Source organism: Pantherophis guttatus, chromosome 5 (assembly GCF_059756535.1).
Source record: "Pantherophis guttatus breed Tessera chromosome 5, ASM5975653v1, whole genome shotgun sequence".
Lineage (NCBI taxonomy): Eukaryota > Metazoa > Chordata > Lepidosauria > Squamata > Colubridae > Pantherophis > Pantherophis guttatus.
Window position 1 is genome coordinate 40,293,088 of NC_142067.1, and position 25,951 is coordinate 40,319,038.

Genomic DNA, 25,951 nt, shown 5'->3' on the forward strand with positions numbered 1-25,951 from the left:
CGGAATGAGATGAAGGCAACATCATGGGACGAAGGAAGAAAATAAGTGTTGCTAATACAAGCTAGTCAACTTACAACTACAATTGGGACTGCAATCTCGGTCATTGACCAAAGCTGTCATTAAGTGATATGGCGATGTGATTGCTTAACTCAATGACCACAATCCTAGCACTCCCAGTTGTGGTCATTAAGTGATATCCCAGGTCATTAAGTGGACAGAGCGAAAAAGTTTGTGAAGAATTCAGGTCCCTTCTATGCACAGAACTGAGCTGCAAGAATGGAGCTCAGATTTTTAGGATCTGAGGTGTTTCTCCATCCTGCCAAAGGAATTTGGCTGTTCTCTATGTACAGAAGAGAACTGTTCAGTGGGCTGCAGGAACAGAGCTCTGATCATCGTAAGTGCACACAGGTTGCCAAATACCCAGATTGCGATCATGTGACAGTGGTGATCAGGACAGCAATTTTTATGATACCCTTTCTTAGGCTATCATAATTTTGAACAGTCATGAACCAACAGTCATAAGTTGAAGATTCTGTATGATTATGCCATAGTTAGGTACATTTGGGGATATGGCATTGAGAAACAGTGACAAAGATTATATCATGAATCAGATTTGTTGTTATGGGAGATTGAGGAAAGAATTTTAGCAATATTTTTATCAGTGAAACTATATTACTTGGTGACAGGAACCTTGCATACCATACTGTATATTGGTACCTCCAGCAACTTGCACGTTTTTTCTCCTTTCTCTAGTTTTTATTGTCCAGAAACAATATTTTCTTCAATTGGAAGTGATATACAAACAAAGGTTGCACACATGTATAGCTAAATTATACTTTTCAGCTGTGCTGAATCAGTGTCCTTCCTCTGAAACCAGGAGACCTCTGAAAATAGTTACAACAAAATGGAATTTTAGGATCAGCTACTTTTAAAAAGTATTTCTTGATAATCATAGGTGAGGAACTAATACTGAATTACATAACCCTTTCAAAAGATATTTACTTCTTCATGTGACTGCTAGTTCAACATACATTGATAAGTACAAAAGAGCAATTGAATAATAGGAACAGTCTTGGTCAATGATTCTCAACATTTTCTTCACCATGGATCCCCTTTAAATACCCTGTAGGCCATGAGCTATGGATCACCAAGATTTAAAGATTTAAATCATAAAATTTCTTCAAACCTTTGTTTGGTTTGAAGAAATGATTTGGAGCCCCTGTGATGACATCATGGCCCTCACAGGTTAAGAACCATTGGTCTTGTTAATTTCTACACTCTGATTTGAGTCAAATGTTTTTAAACAGTCATTCCAAACTGATGTCTTGATCTTGATCATGATGTATTTGATATTAATGTGATGCCTGACTGTGAACTGATTTTGGGTGATAATTCTAAAGCCTATGTTTACGATACCATAATTCCCAATTTGTATAAATTGTAATCAGTTATATCCAGAAGGCCTCATTCTTAAGAACATCAGAGTTCTATTTTGAACATGCTAGCATTCTAGCATTCTGAACATTTGCTGATCCTTTCCTTGATTTTGCATTCTCTCCTCTCCAAGAAATAAACCTATGGAAACACCATGTAGTCACAGCTGTTTTATTGTTTGAATATATCATTTTTAATTGATAAAAATGCTTCCATTTTCTCATATCGTATTTCCAGCAGCTTCGGAACATTTCCTACCCTAATCAATGTGTGTTCTTTTGTCCTTTCTATATATTTTTGGTTCACGTGTTGCTCATCCCTGTGGGAGGAAAGTTGGCCTTCAATTAGCAAGCATTCATGACAAGCCTGTGTGTTATCTTCCCCTTCTGTTGCTGTGGAAACCACTGGTATTAAAAAGAATGGCTGGGTCAGCTGTAGAGTTTTTCAGCAGCCTACTTAACAGTGGTTATTAAAAATGAGGATGGGGAGGACAATTACACACCGGTAGGGAGAAGGGTTATCACTGAATTAATTCAGTGCATAGGAAAAAAATTATGATTGTGGCAGAATTACTTAGGTTTTATTTTAAAACTCCCAATGGATATTGGGAGTTCTGACACATTCAAATCTTCTAGCAGTTTCAGATTTAGGCGTTGCTTTTCTACCCAGCCTTTTGCTGAAATGGTTAATAAAAAGAGAGCTTTAGTGAATTCCATTACAGATTTTATTTCTCAGAACAGTGGTGAGCAGAAGGGGAGGGTGAGAAGAAATCTGTGAAACCAGAAAAGAAAATAGTTTTTCAGAAGGTGTGTACAGTGTCTGAAGAACATTGTATTTTTGGAAGCCAGCTATTAATCTCTCTTGGGAGTGGAACATCCAGGATCATTCCTGGCAGTCCTGACTACAGTAATATGGTTGTTTGCTAAGACTTGCCAAAACATGAATAGATAATATTATTTTGTTTTTTACTGATCACAGTTTAAGAGTACTCAGGATGATAATTTTCCAAGTCTTGAGATATTTTGCATCAATTTTATTGGCATTCTTCATTTTCTGTTGGCCTTTGCTGCTATTACAATTGCAAACCAGACGTTTAAGTGCAACCAAAATTAGTTCATAAGGAGCCATTCTTAGTACATTTATAGTTTTTAAACTTAGTGAGATTAGTTAATCTTGGCAGAGTCAAACTAAATGAAACTCTATTCCCTTCCAAGACCTTCCCTGCTCTGCTATTCCTGTCATATTTCCTGTCAAAACTTCCACATCCTCTCCAGCTGCTATCTTATTTAATGGGGAAAATAGAGCTATTAGAAGGAAAATAACTTTTGAAAGTTGCAGTTAAATTAACAAAAAATATTGCAGAGCGGGTAAGAAAGTAATATTCCATATGAGATAAATGTTTTCTATCTTTTACAACAATTCTTAGGAAAAGGAAAGTATTTGAAATTGGAGCATGGATTCCCTTCTCTCTCTTCAATCCCCAAAAGAGAAGTGACTGAGGTCTATTGTCTCAAAAAGCCCCAAAAGCCATAAATGTTGGTAATACAGTAATTAAATAATTAATGCAGTAGCTGCTGTATATATATATATATGTATATATATATATGAGAGGTTGCCTCTCATGTAAGAGTGTGGTACAGCTGCTTTCCTCTCATATCTCAAATGCACATTTACCTCTTAAAATATGCAAAATGCAGAAGAAGTAATAGCAAGAACGTTTATGCTTGGCTAAGCCATGGAGGGATTAAGTACTGGCTTACTGTATGCCTTTATTGTTTTTCTAGCAACTACAAATCTTTTTCTCACTGTGATTTATTTAGGTTGGTAACATCCTATCCACAGATATTTACAGCATCCCCCTGAAACAAGGTTTAAAATTTGAATTAAAAAAAAATAATTGAAATCTTTTCTGCATTTTACTTATCACAGATTTAACAATCTATTAAGAGTTTTGAACATCTGAGACTTGGAAAAGTGCTGACCAACTGATTAGTTCACTTGGGAAAAAAGCCTGCTGACATACAATCAAATATACTTATAAAATAAATGCAATATTCTCATATTAACACTTGTAAATAAGCTCTATTTGCATGGAGATGAAAATATTTTTTTTATTTTAAAACAAAAATGAAAACCCTACGTGAAGGATCATGTTTATCATTTAATTACAACTCCAAAGAGTTACTCATGATTAGTGGTTATAATACAGAACACTATAAAAATCATTAATGAACTAGAACAGATCACCAAAACACAGTTAGAAAAGTATGTGGTGCATATTTTTGCTGTGGCAGTGGACAATTATAATTGGGTCCTTGGTGTTCTCTGGGCTTCGTGATTTTCTTGTAAATGTTTCATTACCAAACAGATCAGTGCAATTATAATTAACAATTATAATTAAATAATATAGACTGGTTCTTCATGAAGATGCTTTGAAACTAATTATGTTATTTAAAATCAAAATTAATCCAGTTGATAAACATTGATTCTTTACTGAATCTTTATTTTCTGTAATTCATAAATATGGGTTTGGTGTCTGCTCAGCTTCCAGAACGTAGGGATTTTTGGCAGACACTTTGCCTTTCCTGCATATCATGCACACTTGTCTGTGCACCTTCCAGTGATCTTAGTTTTTATTTGGGTACCACAACAAAGAACTTTGGTTTTCTAAAGCCTTGGTTCTCAACCTGTGGTTTGTGGACCTCTAGGGGGCCACAATGTTCTCACAGGGAGTCCGCGAAGGCTTGAAGAAATATTACGATTTAAAACTTGAGTTAAGTCTTGGGGGTCCGTGGCTATGGTCCGTGATGAAGAAATAGTTCTAAAGCATTTCAAGTCAGACTGTTTGAGGTTTTTTTATTTACTTTTAGGTATTCTTTTCTGATTTAGTGGAATTTAAAGTTTTCTTCTACAAGTACAATGCTACAGAAGCTTATGCCTCATGGATGTATGCATAAAAAGGCCTCCCATACTTGTTCATTATGCCTTAAGAGCAACTGGGAATAGGCTCTGAAGATTGCAGACATGCTCCTATTGCATTAATTTCAATATTTTGTACTGATCCTGCCTTAAATGGCTGTTGAAAATTGAGGGGTCCTTGGTGCTCTCTGAGCTTGTTTGTTTTCTTCCAGATGTTTTATTACCCAAAACTAGGTAACATCATCAGTGCTCCTGCCAGTGCAACCTGTTGAAAATTCTCAGATCTGTCTGTTTGGAAGAACTCAAATCTATTTGGAATCAGTTCCCAAACCTTATATGAAAGGATTGAATGCACCTTTAAGAAAATCAATTATATACATATACATTGAATGCAACAACATACAATATAGAATCTGAATGGTAATAATAAATTCTGCTCGTGTAATAACTTTCATGTTTGCCACACTTATGAAACTGCAAACTTTGTTTTTTTTAAAATGAAGCTTATCCCATGTTTTGCAATAGTATTCTGTTTTATTATGCTTCTTATAACAAAACATGAAAGGCGAAATATGCAGTTCCAAAGAACAAAAATGTAGTTAGAAATTCAAATACAAATCATGCAAATATTATCTGAGGAAGGACTAGCCTAAATGTAAACAATGAAATAAATGGCTTAGAATTCAAGCTATAATAATAGATGCAGAAAGCATAGCCATTTAAAATGTGTATAATAGTGCCTGGATATATTACATACATACAAGTAATATGTATAATAGCAATAGAAATAGCATTTAGGCTTATATACCACCCCAACACTTTCTGGGCAGTTTACAATATAAGCATTATTTGCATATAGCCCCCAACAATCTGGGTCCTCATTTTGCCGACCTTGGTGGCACAGTTTACTGACCTTGGTGATGCAGTTTACCGACCTTTTATTTATTTATTTATTTATTATTTAAATTTATATACCGCCCTTCTCCCGAAGGACTCAGGGCGGTGAACAGGCAAAATTTAAAACACATACGGTATAAAAATTAAAAGAATTAAAACAGAATTAAATCAGTTTGGCTTCCCTAAATTTTAAAACCCTTTCCCCATAAAATAACCCATTAAAATTTTAAGCCAGCCCGGCTTGCTGGAATAAGAAGGTGTTTAACGCTCGGCAGAAAGTACGGTGGTCCGGGATCAGTCGTATTCCTGGGGGTAGCTCGTTCCAGAGGGCGGGTGCCCCCACAGAGAAGGCTCTCTCCCTGGGGGTCGTCAGTCGACATTGCTTGACCGACGGCACCCTGAGGAGACCCTCTCTGTGGGAGCGAATTGGCCGGTGGGAGGTTATTGGTGGCAGAAGGTGGTCTCATAAGTACCTGGGCCCTAAGCCATGGAGTGCTTTAAAGATGAGAACCAATACCTTGAAGCGCACCCGGAAGACCACCGGGAGCCAGTGCAGCTCGCACAGGAGAGATGTTACATGGGAGCGCCATGTCGCCCCCATAATTACCCGCACGGTCGCATTCTGACCAGCTGGAGCCTCCGGGTGCTCCTCAAGGGGAGTCCCATGTAGAGAGCATTGCAGTAGTTCAGGTGAGAAGTGATGAGGGCGTGAGTGACCATGCATAAGGAGTCCCGATCCAGAAAGGGCCGCAACTGGCGTATCAGGCGAACCTGATAAAAAGCCCCCCTGGCCACGGCCGTCATATGCTCTTCTAAAGACAGCCATGCATCCAGGAGGACGCCCAAGTTACGAGCCCTCTCCGTGGGGGCCAATGACTCGCCCCCAATAGCCAACGATGGCACCAGCTGGCTATATCGGGACTCCGGCAACCACAGCCACTCGGTCTTGGAGGGGTTGAGTTGGAGCCTGTTCCTCCCATCCAGACCCGCAGGGCTTTCAGGCACCGGGACATCACTTCAAGGGCATCGTTGGAGTGGTCTGGGGTGGAGATGTACAGCTGAGTGTCATCAGCGTACAGATGGCACCGCACCCCAAATCCATGGATGATCTCACCCAGCGGCTTCACATAAATGTTGAACAGGAGAGGCAAGAGGACCGACCCTTGTGGCACCCCACAAGCAAGGTGCCTTGAGGTCAACCTCTGCCCCCCAGCCAACACGGACTGCGACTGGTCGGAGAGATAGGAGGAGAACCACCGTAAGATGGTGCCTCCCACTCCCAACCCCTCCAGCCGGCGCAGCATGATACCATGGTCGATGGTATCAAAAGCTACTGAGAGATCTAATAGGACCAGAAGAGAGACACATCCTCTGTCCTGAGCTCTCCAGAGATCATCGACCAACGCGACCAATGCCGTTTCCGTGCTGTACCCAGGTCTGAAGCTGGACTGGAATGGATGCAGATAGACAGTTTCATCCAGGTACTGTGGGAGCTGCCGCGCAACCACACTCTCAACAACCTTCGCAACAAAGTGAAGGTTGGAGACTGGACGGTAGTTAGCCAAAACAGCTGGATCCAGAGCAGGCTTCTTGAGGAGGGGCCTTACCACCGCCTCTTTCAAGGCGGGAGGTAAGAAACCATCACCTTGGTGGTGCAGCCTTCCTTGCCCTGGAAGTAAGGAAGGCTGAGTCAATCTTGAGCCCTGTCAGGATCAAGCTTCAGGCTGTGGTCAGAGTTTGCCTGTGATACTGCACTACCAGGGTTCCAAGTCCTGTACATAATGCAGAAGACTTCATGTAGCTTGTGCCCTCAGAGATTAAAGTAGTCATAACCTTTGCACTGATCCTTCAAGAATTAACCTCAATTGATATAGAAATATAGCGTTAGTCCATTTACAAAGAAAAATATTTTTTTATCTTGAATTTTTATTAAAAAAATTAAAAAACAAAACTCCCCCAAAAGGTTTTTTTTTACAGAAATGAACAAAAAAAAAAAAAAAAAAATAAGCAAGACATTAAAAAGTACATTAAAAAGGGCAGAAACACATATACGCATATTATTTCCACTAGTTTAACACTGATTAAATATAATTCAACAATATTAGTATTCCACCCCCTGCCAAACAAGCTCAAAATTTTTAAACTTCTAACTTTATTTGAAAAATATTAATAATTTGTCATCTACCTATTATATTAATAACAAAACAATTAACAGATATGATAAAAAAGACAAGATTAAAATTTCAAAACCCTCTGTTAACAATCTATTTTTGTATTTAACTTATAGAAAGTTTACCACAGCTTCTTAACTGTCCCAAACCATCTCAGCTGTTAACTCTGATTTGTCCTTGGTCAAATATCTTTGTTTTCTTCTAAATAATATCTCTTATCAGTTGGTTAAATATAATAAAACCATTCTCCAAAATCGATCTATTTTCCAAGAGTCCAGAAGAAATTGTTTTCCAGTTGAATATAATAAATCCATTCCCCAATTTCCCTCAGTCTTCTTAAGGGAGACTAATTTATCACTTATTCATTCAGTCAATTCTAAGTTTGTAAGGTCCATATTTCTTTCAGTCTTCTCCACCAAATTTTCCAATTTCAAACCAAGTTCCTTTTGTAAATCTGGTTTAACTGCAGTTACTTGCATCTGGGCATTCTTTGTAGCATTATTATTTTGTCAAACTTTTAAAAAGTTTTCAAATTGGGTTTGTATGTTAAAAAGCAGTCTTTTCACAAATGCCAGTCAGAGTGGCTTTTCTATAAACTGATACATTATTTGCTCTCTTGTAGTTTAGCAACCCAAGATAAGAAAGCTCTTCAAGGACAGAGAACAAAGAATGCTTAAGTGATATTCCTCACAGTAAAAAATGTATAGAGAAACAGGGAGGATATTTTTTGGGATATTTCAATCCAAAATTAAAAGAAAAATTTAAAAAAACAAGCTCCAAACTTTTTGCAAATTAATAAAATGCAAAATCCCTGTAGTGAAAGTCCAATATAAATGTAAATCAAGTGAAGACACTTTCACTATCCAAGAACATGCTATAACTTCCTTACGGAAAAGGAATAGTTATTCAAAACAGCAAAGTAAATCCCAAAAAAGAGAGCGAGAGAGAAAACAGATAAAGTCTAGCAGGGGATTAAAATAAATCAGCATTCAACCAGTCAGTTAACTTTTAGAGATAAAAAGCAAAGTAAAATAGAAACTTCAAGTAGTTAAAACCCAGACTTGGTTAAAAAAATGATCAGCCAAGAAGAAAAGACCTGACTTTCTAGCCTCTCCTACTGGAAATTGCAATCTTCAAGATTCCTCTATCCAGGTTTGGTCCATGGTCATCCAAAAGTCATCTTGGATCATTCCTAAGTGTTTCCATTGAAATCGAGGGAGCAGCATTTCCAAACAGCCAACTTTGGCAGCAAAATCAGTAAATCATCGGCAGGAGAGAAAAATCCTCTTAATGATCAGCAGCCATCTTGTGGGAGGGTCTTATAAAGGAATATCTTGATATGGTAAAAGAACAATTACTGTATTCCCATCTGCATTCTTGCGCTGATGACAACCTGATTAAGCCCAAATGAGGTTGCCTCCTGCATAGTTAAGATAAAGTATATGATGTTAAAATCTACCTAAGTTGTATGTAAAATTTTACCAGTGAAACGTAATGAAAGTCAAAACAGAAAGTTATCCATGCTGGACCAAATATAAACGCAGAACAGAACGACAATATTCATACATACAGTAAGTTCAACCTAATATAGACAGTATTGTGGGTAACTTTTGAAAAACGTAGGTAACTTATCAATAGGTAATGGTCAAGAAAACACAAAAGAGTATCTGTCAAAGCCTTATGGTATCAGCTAGCATATTGCGGCATTATATATAGAATATTATAATGAACTTGTTACAATATGTAAAATAGTAAGCATTTCATCACAGGTACTTACTGTATGTCATGAGAAACAAAGCAGAGATGATCAATATTCTAAAAGAGCATATACAGGCTTTATACCATGCAGTTCTATGAGCTTAATGTTAAGACAAAGAATGGGAAGTGATTTTCCTGCACTAACTTCCTTCTTTCCATTCCTCCTGGTCTTTTCTAGGCAGGACAGGGATGCTTGCTGGTCTCTTACCCAGTTTTGCTGTGGATATTATGTCAGGTACTCTGCCATCTAACACTTTCTGTTTTCTACTGTACTTTGTTCGTGAATTTATTCTTTGCTTTTACTTGTAGCCTTACCTCTTCAATAACTCTGCAATTTATGGAGAGTAGGGGTGAGTGGTAAGGTTTTTAACAGGTCAAGATGAGATGTAAAAAGAGTGTTTTATTCATTTATTAATTAGATTTATATCTTGCCTTCCCTTCGAATAACTCAGAGGCTAGGATTGTATAAGTGAATATGGATACTTCGTGGGAAGTATGTTTATGTTCTAAATACTAATTATCAATTATATTAATATTAAGATCATGGTTGAGTGAGTTTGAAATGCTAGCGATGTATGAATGTCAATCCCAAGCCTCATTTTATAGGTTACTATTATTATTTCACACCATATTCAGTAAGGAAGCTTACCTTATTTAGAGATCAAATGTACTGTATTCTTAAAACAATGTTTCCATTTAAAACATAAAAAAAGAAAAGAAATTATTATCATGAGTGTGTTGCATGGGTCTACTTTCTTTGCGTCATCATCTTCCCTGCTTTGGCCCTCCTATTCCAAAAAAAAAAAAAAAAGATCCTGGCAACATAAAGACTGGCCATTCTTTATCTCATGCCACATTCAGAGCACATTTTACCAGTATGTTTTCTTGAGATGTATTGGTTTTCATTCCCAACAAGAATGATGGATTCCTGATCATTTGATTTGAATACCAGCATTTATGGACAGCATATTAGGGAATTTTGATTCCATTACTAGCCTTTTATACCTAGCCTACTGTAATTATACCAGTTTACAACAATTGGATGTATATATTCTAGTATAAACATACATTGATAAAGAATTGTTAAATTGTTTCCTGATCTTTTAAAACAAACCTACTTAAAAAACCTACTTAAAAATCTAACAGTTCTTTTTCAACACTACATGCTTCTTCATAAATCCAATAAAGTCGTAATTTTAGTTACATAAAATAGTCATCATTTTAGCTTGTATTCAAATTAAGGATAGCTTCTTTTCTATTGACATTTAGAAAGATCACGAAGCTATATTTTATCTGTTGAGGTGCCAAACAATAAGGGAATAGCTGGCCAAGGAATGGCTAACTTCAAGATTAATTATTGATAGAAGATAATGTTATTGCTCTGGATTGAACTGTGGGATCCTTGGTGCTCTCTGAACTTGACAGTTTTCTTGCAGTCGTTTCATTACCTAGTAACTGATGATCTTACCTAGTTTGGTGATAATGTTATCCAGTTTAGTAATGAAATAACTGCAAAGATATCACCAAAATGGTATCAGAGAGCATCCAGACCACACAAATTGATTATTGCTGTAAGATATCTTTTATTATGAGTTTTTATGATTTGGCAACTTTATGATGTTTGAATTATTGCATATTATATTACACTGTTTTATTATGTCATTATTATAAAATTAATTATTTTATTCATTATTTCATTGCTTAATGTATTTCAAAATAATCCCATACATATATTCTAGATGGAAATCCTCACGCCTCTCTATGCCCAATTTTTTTTGACTGTTCATTCAGCTAACAAATTCGAATTTCGATTAGCAGAACAAATATCCATTTGAAATGAGCAAAAAGAGGATTTTGAGCTTTTCATTTCATAAACATGTGTGTCATTATATTGCTATTCTCCGTAATACACAATACAAAGTGTATTACTCCTTATAGACCCTCTCAGGAAATACTATTTCTTCCGTCTTAAATAGTTCTAGGATTGAGATTCATGGGTCTACTTTTAATTTAAACTGGTTTTATCAAATAAGTATAATGAGCTAAAGATCAGCATTTGTTTTCAGCCTATGTATTGTGTAATTCATTTATTATTTGTATTTCATTGATCAATTAATCAGTTATTGGTTGACACCTCCAACTTTTATTCATATGTCTTCTTTTTGTTTACAGAATGGATGTTTGTAGGCTTGGTGATCCTCGGGTTTTTCCTTTTCTTTCTCCTAATCGGCATTTGCTGGTGCCAATGCTGTCCTCATAACTGCTGCTGTTACATTCGTTGCCCTTGCTGTCCAGATACCTGCTGTTGTCCACGAGCATGTGAGTAACTGTATAAAATGCGGATCAAAGTGTAAACAAATCTTTCATCAAGATACATTGTCTGTCTGGTATATTTCTTTATATAAAGAAAAATTATGTGCTAGGAGTCATGGTGGCACAGTGGTTAGAATATAGTACTGCAGGATACTTCTGCTGACTGCCAGCTGCCAGCAGTTCAGCAGTTCGATTCTTACCGGCTCAAGGTTGACTCAGCTTTCCATCTTTTCAAGGTTGGTAAAATGAGGACCCAGATTGTTGGGAGCAATATTCTTACTCTGTAAACCGCTTAGAGAGGGCTTAAAGCACTGTGAAGCAGTATATAAGTCTAAGTGCTATTGCTATTCATGGGATTGAAAGCTATAGTTAGGGTACATATAGTATAAAAATCAGTATAAAAAGCTAAAACTTAAATTATCTGGCCTTTCAGAAGACTAAATTTCATATAAATGTTGTTACTCATGGGATAGCAATAAGATATTTCCAGTCTAGCTGAAAACATGTTTAACTAGTTATGTACTGTATAACTACTGGAGGTTGAATAAAGTTGGACTACTTTGTTTTATGACATTTTAGAATACTGTTCCTCAACTTCAGTAACTTTAGATGAAACTTTAAAATGAAAGCCTATGCATCTTAAAGTTGCTGAAATTGGGAAACATTGCTTTAGAACAGGAGTCCCAATCTTTCTGGTACCAGGAACCAGTTTCCTGGAAAATAATTTTTCCATGGACCGGAGGAGGGGGGATGGTTTTGCATGTAAGGTAGATTCCGCACATGGTGAGATGAGGCTTCGCTTGCTTGCTCGCCGCTTGCATGGCCTGGTTCCTAACAGGCCATGGACAGGTTGGGGACATCTGCTTTAGTACATTTTTAAAACATGTCTGTTGGTATAACTTCCTTTGGCCTTTTGTATAAACAAGTTACTGTTTTGTTTTTTTATTTAACTTGTTGTATAGCTGACTATAAAGTTTACACTTTATTTGTACTGCTAGTGTAGGATAATGTACCTAATTGTGAGATTTTTTTGCTAGCACACCCAGATTTTGTCAGTCTTCTTATCTGCAATTCTACAAGCTTTCTCAAGAGCTCATCTAAAAGTGTTGAGATCTTTGAAATTAATATGGATAATGGCACAGACAATTTGCAGGTTTCTCTGGTTTCAATTAGCAGGTATATTAACAGCTAGCACAAAGCCACCATTGGGTGTGAGTTTGCAATGTTAACTTTTAAAAGTGTTATTTTTTTAAAGCTGCTGTTTAATTTTTGATGATTTAAATGTTTTTCGTAACTTTTCAGCAGCTTCAATCAACAGTGGTAGCTAAATGACATTTAAATTCATCTGCAAATTCAGTTAGTTAAAAAGATCCGCATTATTGTACTGGAGAAGATAGGTATGCATTCTCAATGAATGCATATATAAAATGGCACTCATTTTTCTGAATCAAAATGACTATATGGCGAGAAAGAACATTCATACGATCTTTTTGTGCACATTTTTGTTTGTATTAGTCCTACTTTGTTACCATATCTGTTCAACAGGTTGTCCTTTTATACTAACTTGAAGCTGTCAATGGTAGTAAAGGTCAACTGCTATGAGATTAAGGGAGGAATCATTGAGTTGGAAATATGAGGTTCCTAAGTTCAGCCCCCTCCTCAGCAAGAGAGTGGCTGGTTATATTTTTTCAAATTTCATTTATATCCTGGACTTGTCTATTCAATTGTTCAAATTTTGTACAACTAACCAGTTCAAAAACCAAATTTTCCTGTGGCACTAATATGTAAATTGTGTTCTGGAATATCTTCTAGTGAGATTGCTTCTTTAAAATGAGTTCACTAAATTTCCATTATAATGCTTATTCCTTCATGTTTCCAGGATCGAGGAGAAGCTAGTCTGACAAATCTTCTGAGTTGTGCTCAGCTAATGATTTTAGGTTTTCTATTTCCATTTCCAATGTAGCCTACACTCCTGAGATTTTCTCATGGAATCCAGTTTGAATAGTGATCAGATCCAATTCTTCTTCATTTTTCACATTCAGCCAAGATTGTCATCTGCTAGCTAAACAAGAAAAGGACAGCTGCTCATTGATATATTTTAAGTATTGTTTGTTACTCTTTTTTCAGTGTATGAAGCTGGAAAAGCTGCAAAAGCTGGATATCCTCCAGCAGTCACATCAATCCCAGGTCCATACTGTATCCCTACTGTTTTGGGTAGTGGCGTCCCATCTCATGCTGTCCTTGTCGAGAAGTCACATCTACCTCCCTTGGCACCAAGTGAATCTGGTGCAGGAACACAAAGTGGTAATCTCTTCCTCCCTCCCTCCCTCCCTCCCTCTCCAATATGTTGCTATGCCACTTCATTTCTGGAATGTTAAAATAAATAGAATTTATAACAGAATCAGTTATAATTCAATCAATTGGATGCACTACTAATTAGAAAAGTATAAAATTTCCTTATCCTGCTTTTATATAGTCAATTGACTAATCAAGAAAGTTATCCTAGTATTATCTTATCTCTAAATGTCAAATGAAGAGCTATGTTTTATGACTGTCTAAAAATGAATTTAGGAGTAGTTGTGGCAGATATCTAGTTGGGAATGTTTCTGTTTGCAAAGGAATAGGAAAACCATGAAGAAAATTTGAATTCTGGATTCAGTGAAGATTACATTCCATTGATGCTGGGATTCCTAGTAAACTCTCTCTGTCAGATGTTACTGAATGGGCAGATGAAATTCGGAGAAAGCTAGAGTAAAGAGAGACAGGTAGAAGCTGACCCAAGCAGGGCTTTAAAGATGACAAGCAGCACTTTGAAGTGGACTTGGAAACCTCCCCATCATCAGTAGCTAGTAAAGGTTTATTATTTAATAAAATATATTTCTAAATACTTAAAAACTGCTAGGACAGTTATACATCATAGGACAATAACCTCCTAATGGAATGTTAGATATTTGTTTCCTAGAAAGACTACATTTACTAATCACTTACTTCTCTATGCAGTGCACAAGGGTTACCGAATACAAACTGATAAAGACAGAGATTCTATGAAGGTGCTATACTATGTTGAGAAAGAATTGTCCCAGTTTGATCCAGCCAGAAGGATGCGAGAGAGATGTGAGAAACAATTTTATCAACTATTTCAACCTAATGCTGTCCTTTCTTCAATTTAAAATATTATGGAATTTTAACATAGACCTCCCACTGCCATGCTCACCACCATATTCTATCCTTTAGGTAACACTGGTTCCAGGTGTTGTTAGTAAAAAAGTGCTAATTTCCAAAAATCCTTAGGAGAAATTTTCTGGATGCTTGATAAATCTGTTAATCGTATAAATTAAGTTACATAAACATGTTATCCAGTTCATATATTGCAGTTGGAAGGAGGTTGGAACTTTCATGTGACTTTTTCAATAAGTACAAAAATATTCAATTAAATGAGCCACTGCATGCAATGCTGTATAAAATAAGACCTCTTACTTCAATAAGAATCAAGGATTAGAACTGCCTATTTCCTCGATTGTTTAGCTAATGAATATATGGCTTACTTTTTAAAAGTAGTTTAAATATTGTTTATGTCATAAACTAGTAATATATAATATAATCCACTTTTAACCAATTTTCTATAAACCAGATTTTAAAAAGATTTAACAAGTAGTTTAGGAAGAAGATAAATTAGCTATATTACCATTTCCACTGTGAATAACTGAGTCATTCATTGAAGTGTTTTTTTCCTAAAGAATATTATAGCAGGTGCATGTCCACAAATTGCTACCCACGGATACTTTATCTTATATCTATCTGTATATAGCAATCATTTCAAGTGAAACAAAATAGTAACCCAAGTCATTGACTCATCTAGTCCTCTCAGATTTGATGAATACTGGGGTTTTTATGTAAAAAATAATAATTGCTGCTGTCTATTTTTAGCACACACGTTCAATAGACTCACTTTAAAAGAGCCAGTACATTCTAGCTGTCTCAGACATGCAGGCTGCCTCAATAAATTGATAGGCAGACTGAAGGAATGACTTTAAACATAGTTCTGAGAAAAACTAGCAAATTACATGGTGTTCTACAACACTCATCACTGAACATGCTGCCATTGCCACCCACTAAGAATACTATAAAAAGGTTCCCTCCAGATTGGAATGCCTAGGATCCAAATGTCATTGCATGCAGTGGGATAAGCAATGGGGGTGATGGGTGGGAAACATCAAGTCATTGTGAAAAGCTGCATTTACCATTCCAGAAAAAGTATTACTGAGATCCCATATTTCTGACACCATAGAAATAATGCATATGAAAATGTTTACATTATAATATAAATGTCACATTGGTTTGATATGCTGTTCTATAAGCAGACTTCACTATAAAGGCACCACTTTTTAAGATGTAGTCTCTATTTTTTTTCCCTGAACTTTTTTCCCCCTATTGAGCTCTGATCTGCAGTCATTTTTGTAATATTTTTAAACTGGACCAATCTTTAAAATTAGACTTACCAGACATTTAGTTCTTTAAAAAATGTATAGCCTCCCACTGTTCAAAGAAACTTTTCAAAGAAATGTATAAGCCATAAACTCAAAATAAAGGAATACATCTAAGTGAAGTAAGCAAAGCAATAATCACTTCTGCATTCTATATTAGCAGCATTTTTTGTGCCATCTTCAAGAACAGATCCAGAATAACACACCCATATCAAGTTCATTGCAATAACTCAAATATGCATATGTTACCAGGGCATGGATTATCCCTGATCAGAAGGGCATGCCAGCAGCTGCCAGCATTCAAGTGACAGAAGAAAATCTAATACCCCAACACTGGGTACCACCTTCTTCGTAGGGAATAAATAGTAATGTCACCCAGAACTGAACTTTTTTCCAGTTCATAGACAATCAATCCACAGTGTTTCCATCTTGTTGGATTCAACTTCTGCTTATTGATCCAATTCCAGGCAAAAGTAATCTACAAAAAAACCTACCAATTAGAGCTAGAGATATCATCAGTATACAAATGATACTCAACTCCAAATCTACTGATGATAGCACCATAATAGAATTAATATAGATATTAAACAAGAGTGATAAAATGGATCTTTTCTGGAGCCAGGGACTCTGTAGTCCCTTAATCTTTTCTGGAGTAGGCACCAAGCCATTGAAAAATAATGCTTCAGCTGTAGATGGTAAAATACTAAGATTAAATCCAGGAGAGATTAGAAAGTTGCACTTATCCTGTATTTCCCATTGAATCTGTTATCTAGCAAAGAAACCAAAGTAGCTTCAGTGCCAAACCAGGCCTGAAAGCAAACTGGAACAGGTCTAGTGTATCAATATTATCCAATAACACATAAATAAATTGTTCATCATCCTATCAAGCATTTTGCCCAAGCAATAATATCTGTAATAGGGCAATAGTTCTCAAGTATCTCCCAAGTCTAAAGTGTGGTCTTTAGAAAGGATTAAACCACCACTTCTTTTCGAGCAGAGAAGGCATTTACCTCTCCCTGGATCAATATCATCAGTTCCTGTCTGCTAGATGTAATAAGCAAAATGGACAAAAATCAAATTTGCAGGTGATAGGTGGAACATATTGCTATCCTCAATTCTCGGAAACTGAAACTGGTCAACTAAAACATGAAGATATAGATCTTCATATATATAGATCTTCTTGGTGATCTATATATCTCTCCAGATTCAGCTATAATAGATGCAAATTAAGTCCTTAGCAAATTCACCACAGTGAACAAGCTAACATTTTAGGAGCTGTCATTACTGGGTCATTGTTGAAGAGTCTGTTCACTACCTGAAACAGTTCTGCCAAAGAGCAATGTTACAAGTCTAAATTAATGTTTCTTGCTTCTTCACTGTCACCTCTAAGGCCACTTTAGCCACTTTAACCAGAGAGGTTGTTGGAGAACGTGATGATTAATATGCCAGCAATACTACTATCTGGTCCAGCACCAAATACATGGAAACACTGAATATTTCCTTATAAGAATGGTGAAATCTTTATGAAAACATCAGCACTCCCTCCTTGGTCCTCCAAACTAGGTTGCCCTGAAATTATTACTTAAATGAGCAGAAAGGATGAGAATAATGCTATCAATATCTGCACCCAATTTTTGATAATGTATGTCAATCAGTCCTCTCATCTGCACTGAAATAATGGGTAGAATGTTAGTAATAAAGTGACCTAGTTTCTTAAAGCATCACCAAAATAACAGAAGATGGCCTGGAATTCTTGATTTGGAAATGGGACAGCTTTCAAACATTTAGCTTGTTATTTTTCTTTATTTGACTAATTGTGCTCCCAGTGATATATCTTCCATTGCCTGAAAACTCCTTCTTCTATACACCCATCCTGCAGCAAATACCAGTACTAACATCCTTAGATACTGTATATACTTAGCAGTAATAAACAGTATGCCAGCAAGTATAACAAAGCACACATATAACACAAGCAGAAGGCCTTGACCTTTAAATTGCTCAGTTTTTCTAGGGATTCCTAATGGGGCTATCTTATTTGATTCTTTTGGGAACAAGCACACTGGCAACATCCTCATTGCCCCCAAAGAAATGAATCCTTCCCACTCAGGTCTTAGTCAGATGGAGAAATGCTAAGTCAATTATCTCAGGCCTTTCCAGCATCATCAGTACCAAGGACTAAATGACAGAACATTCTTCCTAGTAGATTATCATGAGAGTAAAGAAAATCAGCCAGCATGCTACACACCAAAAGTCAGCCAGTATTCTGTTCTTTGCAAGAATGAGATTTTATGCTGCAGAATGCTGGGAAATTTCCCAAACAAGAGATTGTTGATGATGACTACAATTTTAAGTTTCCCTTGGTCAGACAGAGTCCATTAAATAATACTGTGGAACCCTTGTCACATACTGTATGTATATTTATAACAGAAAGGAAGACCAGATAGGTGGAAGGCAAAGTAATTCTCCACTTGAATGTGGTAAGACAAAGGAAGTTGAGCATTTAGCAGAGGACCTCCTGGCATCTAGCTTTGGAGCATCTTATGAAAACATAAGCTTGTTATTAAACAAATAGATAAATAAATGTTTTCTGCCATGTCTCATTATTTGGAATAGTTCTTGATTTGCAAAGGTTTCCCATGTCAAACACTGTTTCACCCCAATTAATCTCATCTATTCTTTTTAGAGCTGCAGGGTAAAGTTTATGATCATAGTACTAATGCAAGTTTTTTGCTCTTAAAATGTATCATAATTACTGATAGTGATAAACATAATAGTAGAACATAAGTTTATATGTATGATACAATTTGAAAAATTTGACTTTTCCCCACAAGTGGCAGCTAGGTTTTTGACAGAATCAGTGGTGAGAATTAAAATAAGTAAGGTTGAGAACTATTGTTTGTAAATTCTTCTACATCATAAGTAAACAATGAAAATGTTTATTCAACTAGAATAGAATAGAATGGAATGGAATGGAATGGAATAGAATAGAATTTTGTATTGGCCAAGTATGATTGAACACACAAGGAATTTGTGTGCATATGCTCTCAGTGTACATAAAAGAAAAGATACTGTACGTTCATCAAGAATCATAATGTACAACACTTAATAATAGTCATAGGGTACAAAAAAGCAATCAAATCATATTAGTCAATATAAATCGTAAGGATACAAGCAACAAAGTTACAGTCATAAGTGGAAGGAGATGGGTGATGGGAATGATGAGAAGATCAATAGTAGTGCAGACTTAGTAAATAGTTTGACAGCGTTGAGGGAATTATTTGTTTAGCAGAGTGATGGCGTTCGGGGAAAAACTGTTCTTGTGTCTAGTTGTTCTGGTGTGCAGTGCTCTATAGCATTTTTTTGAGGGTAACTAATGTTCAGGGTGGTATGAGCGTCTCAAGAAATTGTATCTTCTCTAACACTTTCCCAATAACTACAATCTTTCATCCCAGACAGTAACACCATCTCAGAGCTCAGTTCTTTACACGACGGGGGTCCCAACTTCCGCCAATCTTACCGTCAAGTGTGCAGAAAAGCACTTCCTCCTTCAGGAGATATGGGTGGTGATGCTGAGTACTGGACAGGGGTTGTTAGTGGAAGTGGTACATCCAGGCCACAAACACGTTCTGATTACAGGGAAGACAGAGGAAGCTTCAGAATGAGGTGAGTTCAATGGTGGAAAGTGGAAACAGAAGACTATTGCTTTTCGGTATTTTTACTTTCCTGATTTATATGGATGAATAGCAAGTATAAACATAAGGCATTTAAAAGATCTGATATACCTCACTGGATATGATAAACACAAGGAAAGCCAGTTTGATATAGTGGTTAAAACGCTGGATTGGAAACTGGGAGGCTGTGATTGCTGGTCCTCCCTTAGGCATGAAAGCTACCTGGGTGACTTCATGCCAATCTCTCTCTCAGCCCAACAGCCCCCCACTGCTGTTATGAGGAATGAACATTATGTATACTATCTTGAGTTGTACACAATAAATATGGGTTATATAATTAATAATAGTTAAGCTAAGTTACAAAGTAGCTTGCACAGTTAAAGCACAGTAAAAGGGCATTGTCGTATCTGGAAAATGTATTTTGTGCGCTTTATCTTTTGGACATTGTCAGACAGCATAAAACATCTAACATCCAAGAACAGCCTGTTTAGGGAGCCATACTGATATGTCAACCATCTGGATAGTGTTGATTAGGCACTGTATCACATTCAACAAATCAGATTTTAGGTTTCTTTAAAATAATATCTTTTCATAAGATGTATTACACTCCATAATACACAGTCTATAGTAGACAACTTCATCACTTTCTTTGTGGTCAGAAATAGAGCGATATTTGAAGTGATTGATACAAAGTAAAGTAAAATTCCCTCTTTCTTTTTTTTCCTCTCCCAAAATACTATACTGCTGTCTCGTTTAGCTTGCAACCAACCAACTACTGTGTCAAACCTTAGTCATATGTACTATTACCAAACCAGGATTTCCCCAACACATGCTTGACTTGTAATAGTCATTCTCTGGGCCAGGCTATCTCAACCTAGAGGAAAGATGGGATGTAAGAAATGGCATAGTATTATTCTCTTAGTTGATTGTTCTTATCTGATCAATACAATGCTAACCAGCAGTTTACAGGCTCAGCTCTGTGATCTTAAGTCTCTGTCATTATTTGTACTGAGGTTAAAATGAATATCTTGGAGTCATGCATGTGGATTATCCTTATTGTAGTTCTATTAGCTATAGTTTGACAGCACAGCAGATGATTTGCCTGACAAAGGGTCCAAATTCAATAGCTACAAATCCAATTGAAAGAGCATGTGGTAAAAGACCTCTACTGGAGACTTTGGAGAATAACTTTTTCAGATAGTCTGGATATAGAAAACTACACAGATAAAAATTTTTGTCTTTGTTGAGGTATATACTTTCCTCTGCTCTAGAAATAGGGCAATCAGTATTAAAAAAGAATTTTCCACTGCTTACTTGGGTGCTGCCAGTACGAGTATAATACTATTATAATATTTTAAATGTTCATCTGGGAATTACTTACATTGGCTGAACAGGCAAGTAGGTTACATAATTAATCTAAAAAAATTAAACCAAAAATTCAAAGCATCTCTTTTATCTCTTACGCAGCCAGCAGAGATCAAAGTCAGAAATGCTTTCAAGAAAGAATTTTTCTTTTGGAGTGCCAGCTGTCTCCATGGATGAATTAGCAGCCTTTGCTGAATCTTACAGTCAACAGGTCCATCGGGCTGAGGCGAGTCAGGAGCCACGACACTTTGAGAGAACAGGATCAAGGGTGGGACCAATACAACATCTGGAGAATTCAGATAATTTTTATAGTAAATGCAGGGGAGGAAACCGTGAACCAGTAACAGACTCAGACCGGGGTTGGAGATACAGTCCACCTAGGAGACGTATACATGAAGAGAAACACCTGCCTAGGCTAGTGTGTCGGACACCTGGAGGAAGTCAGAAGTATGACCACTCCTACCTCACTAGTGCCCTCGAAAGGAAATCACGAAGCTATGATGAGAATGGTGAACATAGTGAGTCGCCTTCAAAGCTCAGCTCACAATCCAGTCAAAGGGGAGGATCTTACTATGCTTGGTCACCACCATCAACTTATAAAGCAGAACAGCAGCAGCAACAACCTCCACAACAAGAGGAAGGAGAAGATACTCTGCCACCTTACAGCGAGAGGGAATTGAGTCGGGGTTCTTCATACAAAAACAGAGAACAACCTAACTTCAATTCATCAGAAAAGAAGAGGAAAAAAGAGCCCCCCAAAACAGTGAGGCTATGTTTGATACCCTTGCTCTGTGGATAAATGGGAAGAATGTTTATTGCACTTTGATAGAACGATTCAGAGATGTTGTGTACTCTTAATGTTAAAGTTGCAGTTGGCAAAAAACAACAACAACCCCTCACTACTTTTTCTTTACCTCAGGGAATATTGCTTTTACAACTCAAAAATGTACATTTAAAAATGTGGCCAGATGAAAAGGATAGTGCAAAATTCAGTATCATAGATTAAGAGAAATATGAGTGAAGCAAAATATGAATTCAACAAGTGTGTGTCATTAGCATAAGGGTATGCCATGAATTCAGTAGGAATTGTCTTAATGTCATCTTAATTTCATCAATAAAAATATCATTGTTTATTAATTTACACCTATAAGTTAAAGAATTTAATATTAGGCCACACTTGAAAGACATATTGACTTATTTCTGAATGGTTGAAAGAGTTGTTATCCAGTGAATTTACAATATGAACTTATCCATTGAACATTGTAGCTATGGTAGTACAAGAATGATAGCAAAAAGAAAAGGATTCTGTATTAGAGTCTGCTCAGATGGTTCTTCTGCTTGTGAGACTTCATTGGTTTCCATTGACACTCTTGTGTTGAACCAGATTTGTGAAGAGTAAATCATGAAAGTGAATACCTTAAAAAATCTGAGTATACAGAAAATCCTTGTTAGGGACTGCCTTGGTCAGTGACCATTCACAGTTACATCTATGATGAAAAGTAATTTTGTGATCAATATCCACATTTATGAATTTCACAGCATCTGTTTCTCTGTTACATGTTTGCCATTATAGTTAATTAGTACACGTTGTTCTGTGCTTTATCATGATTTTCTTACCTCCCCCAATCACAAAGCAGACTAATTGTCTATAGCCAAACTTTTCACCACAGCACAGTGCATTGCTAAAAAATGCTAACCACAAGTTAACAGGCTCAGCTCTGTGATATTCATTAGTTGATAGAACCATGCAACTCATAGCTGCTGCCTGAAACTGACAAGATCCAAATCAGTTTCACACTAAAGGCTTTTGCTTGTCTCTTAAGCAGCTACTGGCACCTTTTGATGTAGTGCATTGTGTGTCTGTCACTCTTGTATTCCCTTCCTTCCTATTGAATGTAAATGCAAATATTGATTTTGTTCTTGCTAATTATCCTAGTGTTGGGGAGAACATTCTGAAAGGCAAAGGAGTAGGGAAAAGGGGCTATATAAGCATTTATATTCTTCTGTTCTGACCTAGGCTTCCCCAGTAACACGAAGTTGAGTCCTCATTCCAATAAACCCCTTTTATTTAATTTATAGTGAATTCCTCTCCAGCAAAGTCTTTCCTATCCTTTCCTAACTTTCAAGATAGTTCACAATTATCGACCTTTATCAGGCTTGGAGACTGGCCAATACGCCGCAATACTTGGCAAGAATGCAGGAATGAACTAATAGTTTCCTGGAAACACCACTCCCCTTTCACTTCTCTTTTATTCCCTATGGGGAATATTCCCTTCATTGTCCACCTGTGGCTTTACTCCCAAGTCGACTCTTGTTCCTTAGCTGTTCCCTTCATCTGGCAATTATGCGCATGCACACACTGGAAACAGGCTCCACCTGTTTGTCTGCCTCACTGATGTCTGACTCTGAAGGCAGCTGATACCTGTCATATTACCCTGGTCTCATCTCTGCCTCTGATGCAGAGCACTTGTCAGAGCTTTTCCCAGACTCCAGGACTAGCCCATGTTCTTCCCCAACCTCCTCACTGTCCAAATCTGCTGCCAGCTCCGTTGGCCGCTGGTGGACCACACCACCTTCAGACTCTGAAAAGCATAAAAAAAAAAATCTAAAGTAATATCATAAAGACAGTTGCGGTCACATGATTTTTCGCTTCCTGCTTGAGTCATCGGTTCCAGTTGTGGTCCCTGAATGAGGACTAATTATATTAAATATAAACTTCAGGTTGTGCTTATGAAAAAACAGATTAAAGGAATAGGACAAACTATCCACACACATTTTTAAGGTTCCTATGAATGAATAAATAATTGAATCATAGCCGTCTTTCTTTTCATGATTATTATATATAAAAAAATCATTAAACAAATCAATGAAAAATCCATACTGATTACAATTAGCACATAGCAAAGCCCCCAGATCAATTAGAATGGACTTATAGGATAGTCTCTTGGCCTGAAATGGCCAAATGGCCCCTTTGTTCTGTTCCTTGTGTCTCTTGTCTCTTCCTAGACTAACTCGATAATGGATAATTTTTTGCCCCAGCCATCAGGCAAAACTTTTTTTTTTAAAGGAAGGCTGAATGCTTGATTTCATAGAATTGTGTGTTCCACGGGAAAAGAAGCACAGTGACTTTTTGCCTGTTTTACATGGAATAAAAGAAAAAAAGGAAAGTGAAATTGCCTTAACATATAAAAATAATTGAGGAGCCTTCCTTTTATTTTGTTTCTTTATTTATATCATATAAAGGCCCTTTGCTCTTGAAGTGAAGCCTTTCTTCTTTTTGTCTGAAAGAATTTGACCACACAATATTTCATGTTACTGACTATTATATTGCTAGGTGATCATTATTTCGAAGGAGAAGGGGAAAAAATAGAGCCCCTTTGATGAAGTGTGTACACGGGAGATTTTTAACTCTAAAAAAGAGGAATACAAAATGAATCCGTTCTATTTTTTCATTATTTTCAATTGGAGGGCTATGCAGGTGTGTATTAGGGTTATAATATGACAGAAATGTTTGATCCTTTTCATTTTATGGGTTTTTTTTGAGGGGAGGAGGACGTAAAACATTGATATGTTACACCCCATCTTTGTTGATTGCTTTTATATTTTATATTTTTTGCTTCTCTTTTCTTGTTTTTCTCAGAATGAATTCCCGACAAGGATGTCCCTTGTGGTTTGATGTTACTATAGAAGAGTTGTCTTAATGGACTGGGAAAACAAGCAAAGTCATGAAGTCTTACAGAAATAAATGCTTTCATAGGGTACATTCAAAGATTTGTATGTTTCATCTTGTGAACTGAGATCTTATATCATAGTCAGTGTTAGCAGCTGATCTCATGCAATTGATGGACTAACCCTTTGGAAAGGAACAGCTCACTTGACCAGGAAATGAAACACAAAGTTTCTTTTGGCAAGTTTATCCTCGGATTTCTTTCTGCAAAGGTGCTGCCTTTATATTCTATCTTGAGCCCTCTCTGGAACATTTGCAGTTTTAGAGAAGCAACTTTAATGTACAGTAGAATTTTTGTCTTCTGATATGGCAGACTTTCCACATGCACTGGATCTTATGTTTCACAGAAAACATTGCCACAGGTTCAGGGAGTTTGCCCCATTTCTCTGCTGAATCACATTCAGACAGAAATAGAGACTCCAAATAAATACTTAGTGATTGTTGTAATTTAAGAAATATTTTTCAAGAACATCTGGAAAAAGGAATCTTCATCCTTTTGGAAATGTCCTGAAACAGAGATGTGGAGCATTGGACTATGAAGGACAAAGCAACAATGTATGACATCTGAAGTTCATTATTGTTTTTTAATGTCCTGTTCATTCAGTAATGGGAGATGCCAGTGAGATTAATGTTTTATTTTGAAAGTGAAACTCAATATATTTTGCTGTAATGAAAATGTTCCATGTTATTTTGCTATTGTCTGATATGATGTATCAGCATTGCCTTACAGATAAAGTATAGCCATAAAAGGCTTCAGCTGGGGTTACTGAATGGTCCTATCTTAAGATGAGCTCAAGTTGAGGTTCTGCTGACAAAACTCTTTGGACAATTATCATTGTTTTAGAAAACCAATTGGGAGGAAACACTACAACTAGAAAGAATAAAATGAGATGCAAAGAAAATGCGTACACACATACAGGAATACATACATACAGAGAGAAAGTGAAAACAAAGAATATATCTATGTAAATCTCTTTCTCTCTCTCCATTTTTTATACTTATACATAGATCAGTATTACTTTGTGATTGTTATTACTGGTTGAGACTATTCAAAAAGCAATAGAAAAAAAATCCTAAAAATAAAAAAAATGTTGGATAAACATGACTATTAAGAACTACTTCGTGTGTTTTTTAATTTTTTGTAAAGCATTAATAGTCTTAACAATTGGGTGACAGAATTAGCAGCTTAAAGAGCTCTTGAGTTTGATTTCT

The 25,951-nt window shown here is 36.5% G+C and overlaps 1 protein-coding gene across 4 annotated transcripts in view; it reads left to right on the top strand.

Moving 5' to 3' along the window:
* The window catches only part of ILDR2 (immunoglobulin like domain containing receptor 2), a 57,192-nt gene extending 31,348 nt beyond the window's left edge, over positions 1 to 25,844 (top strand). For 2 of the 4 annotated variants that reach the window (XM_034414095.2, XM_034414115.2), the window contains 7 exons: positions 9,358 to 9,414; positions 11,352 to 11,498; positions 13,620 to 13,796; positions 14,493 to 14,606; positions 19,429 to 19,639; positions 21,115 to 21,775; positions 24,653 to 25,844. In XM_034414095.2, coding sequence (XP_034269986.2) covers positions 9,358 to 9,414; positions 11,352 to 11,498; positions 13,620 to 13,796; positions 14,493 to 14,606; positions 19,429 to 19,639; positions 21,115 to 21,775; positions 24,653 to 24,688 — 1,403 coding nt within the window. In that variant the 3' untranslated portion in view covers positions 24,689 to 25,844. The remainder of the gene's footprint in view (positions 1 to 9,357; positions 9,415 to 11,351; positions 11,499 to 13,619; positions 13,797 to 14,492; positions 14,607 to 19,428; positions 19,640 to 21,114; positions 21,776 to 24,652) is intronic. The other 2 variants (XM_034414105.3, XM_087894984.1) reach the window with 1 other exon arrangement.
* The last annotated feature ends 107 nt before the right edge of the window (positions 25,845 to 25,951 follow it).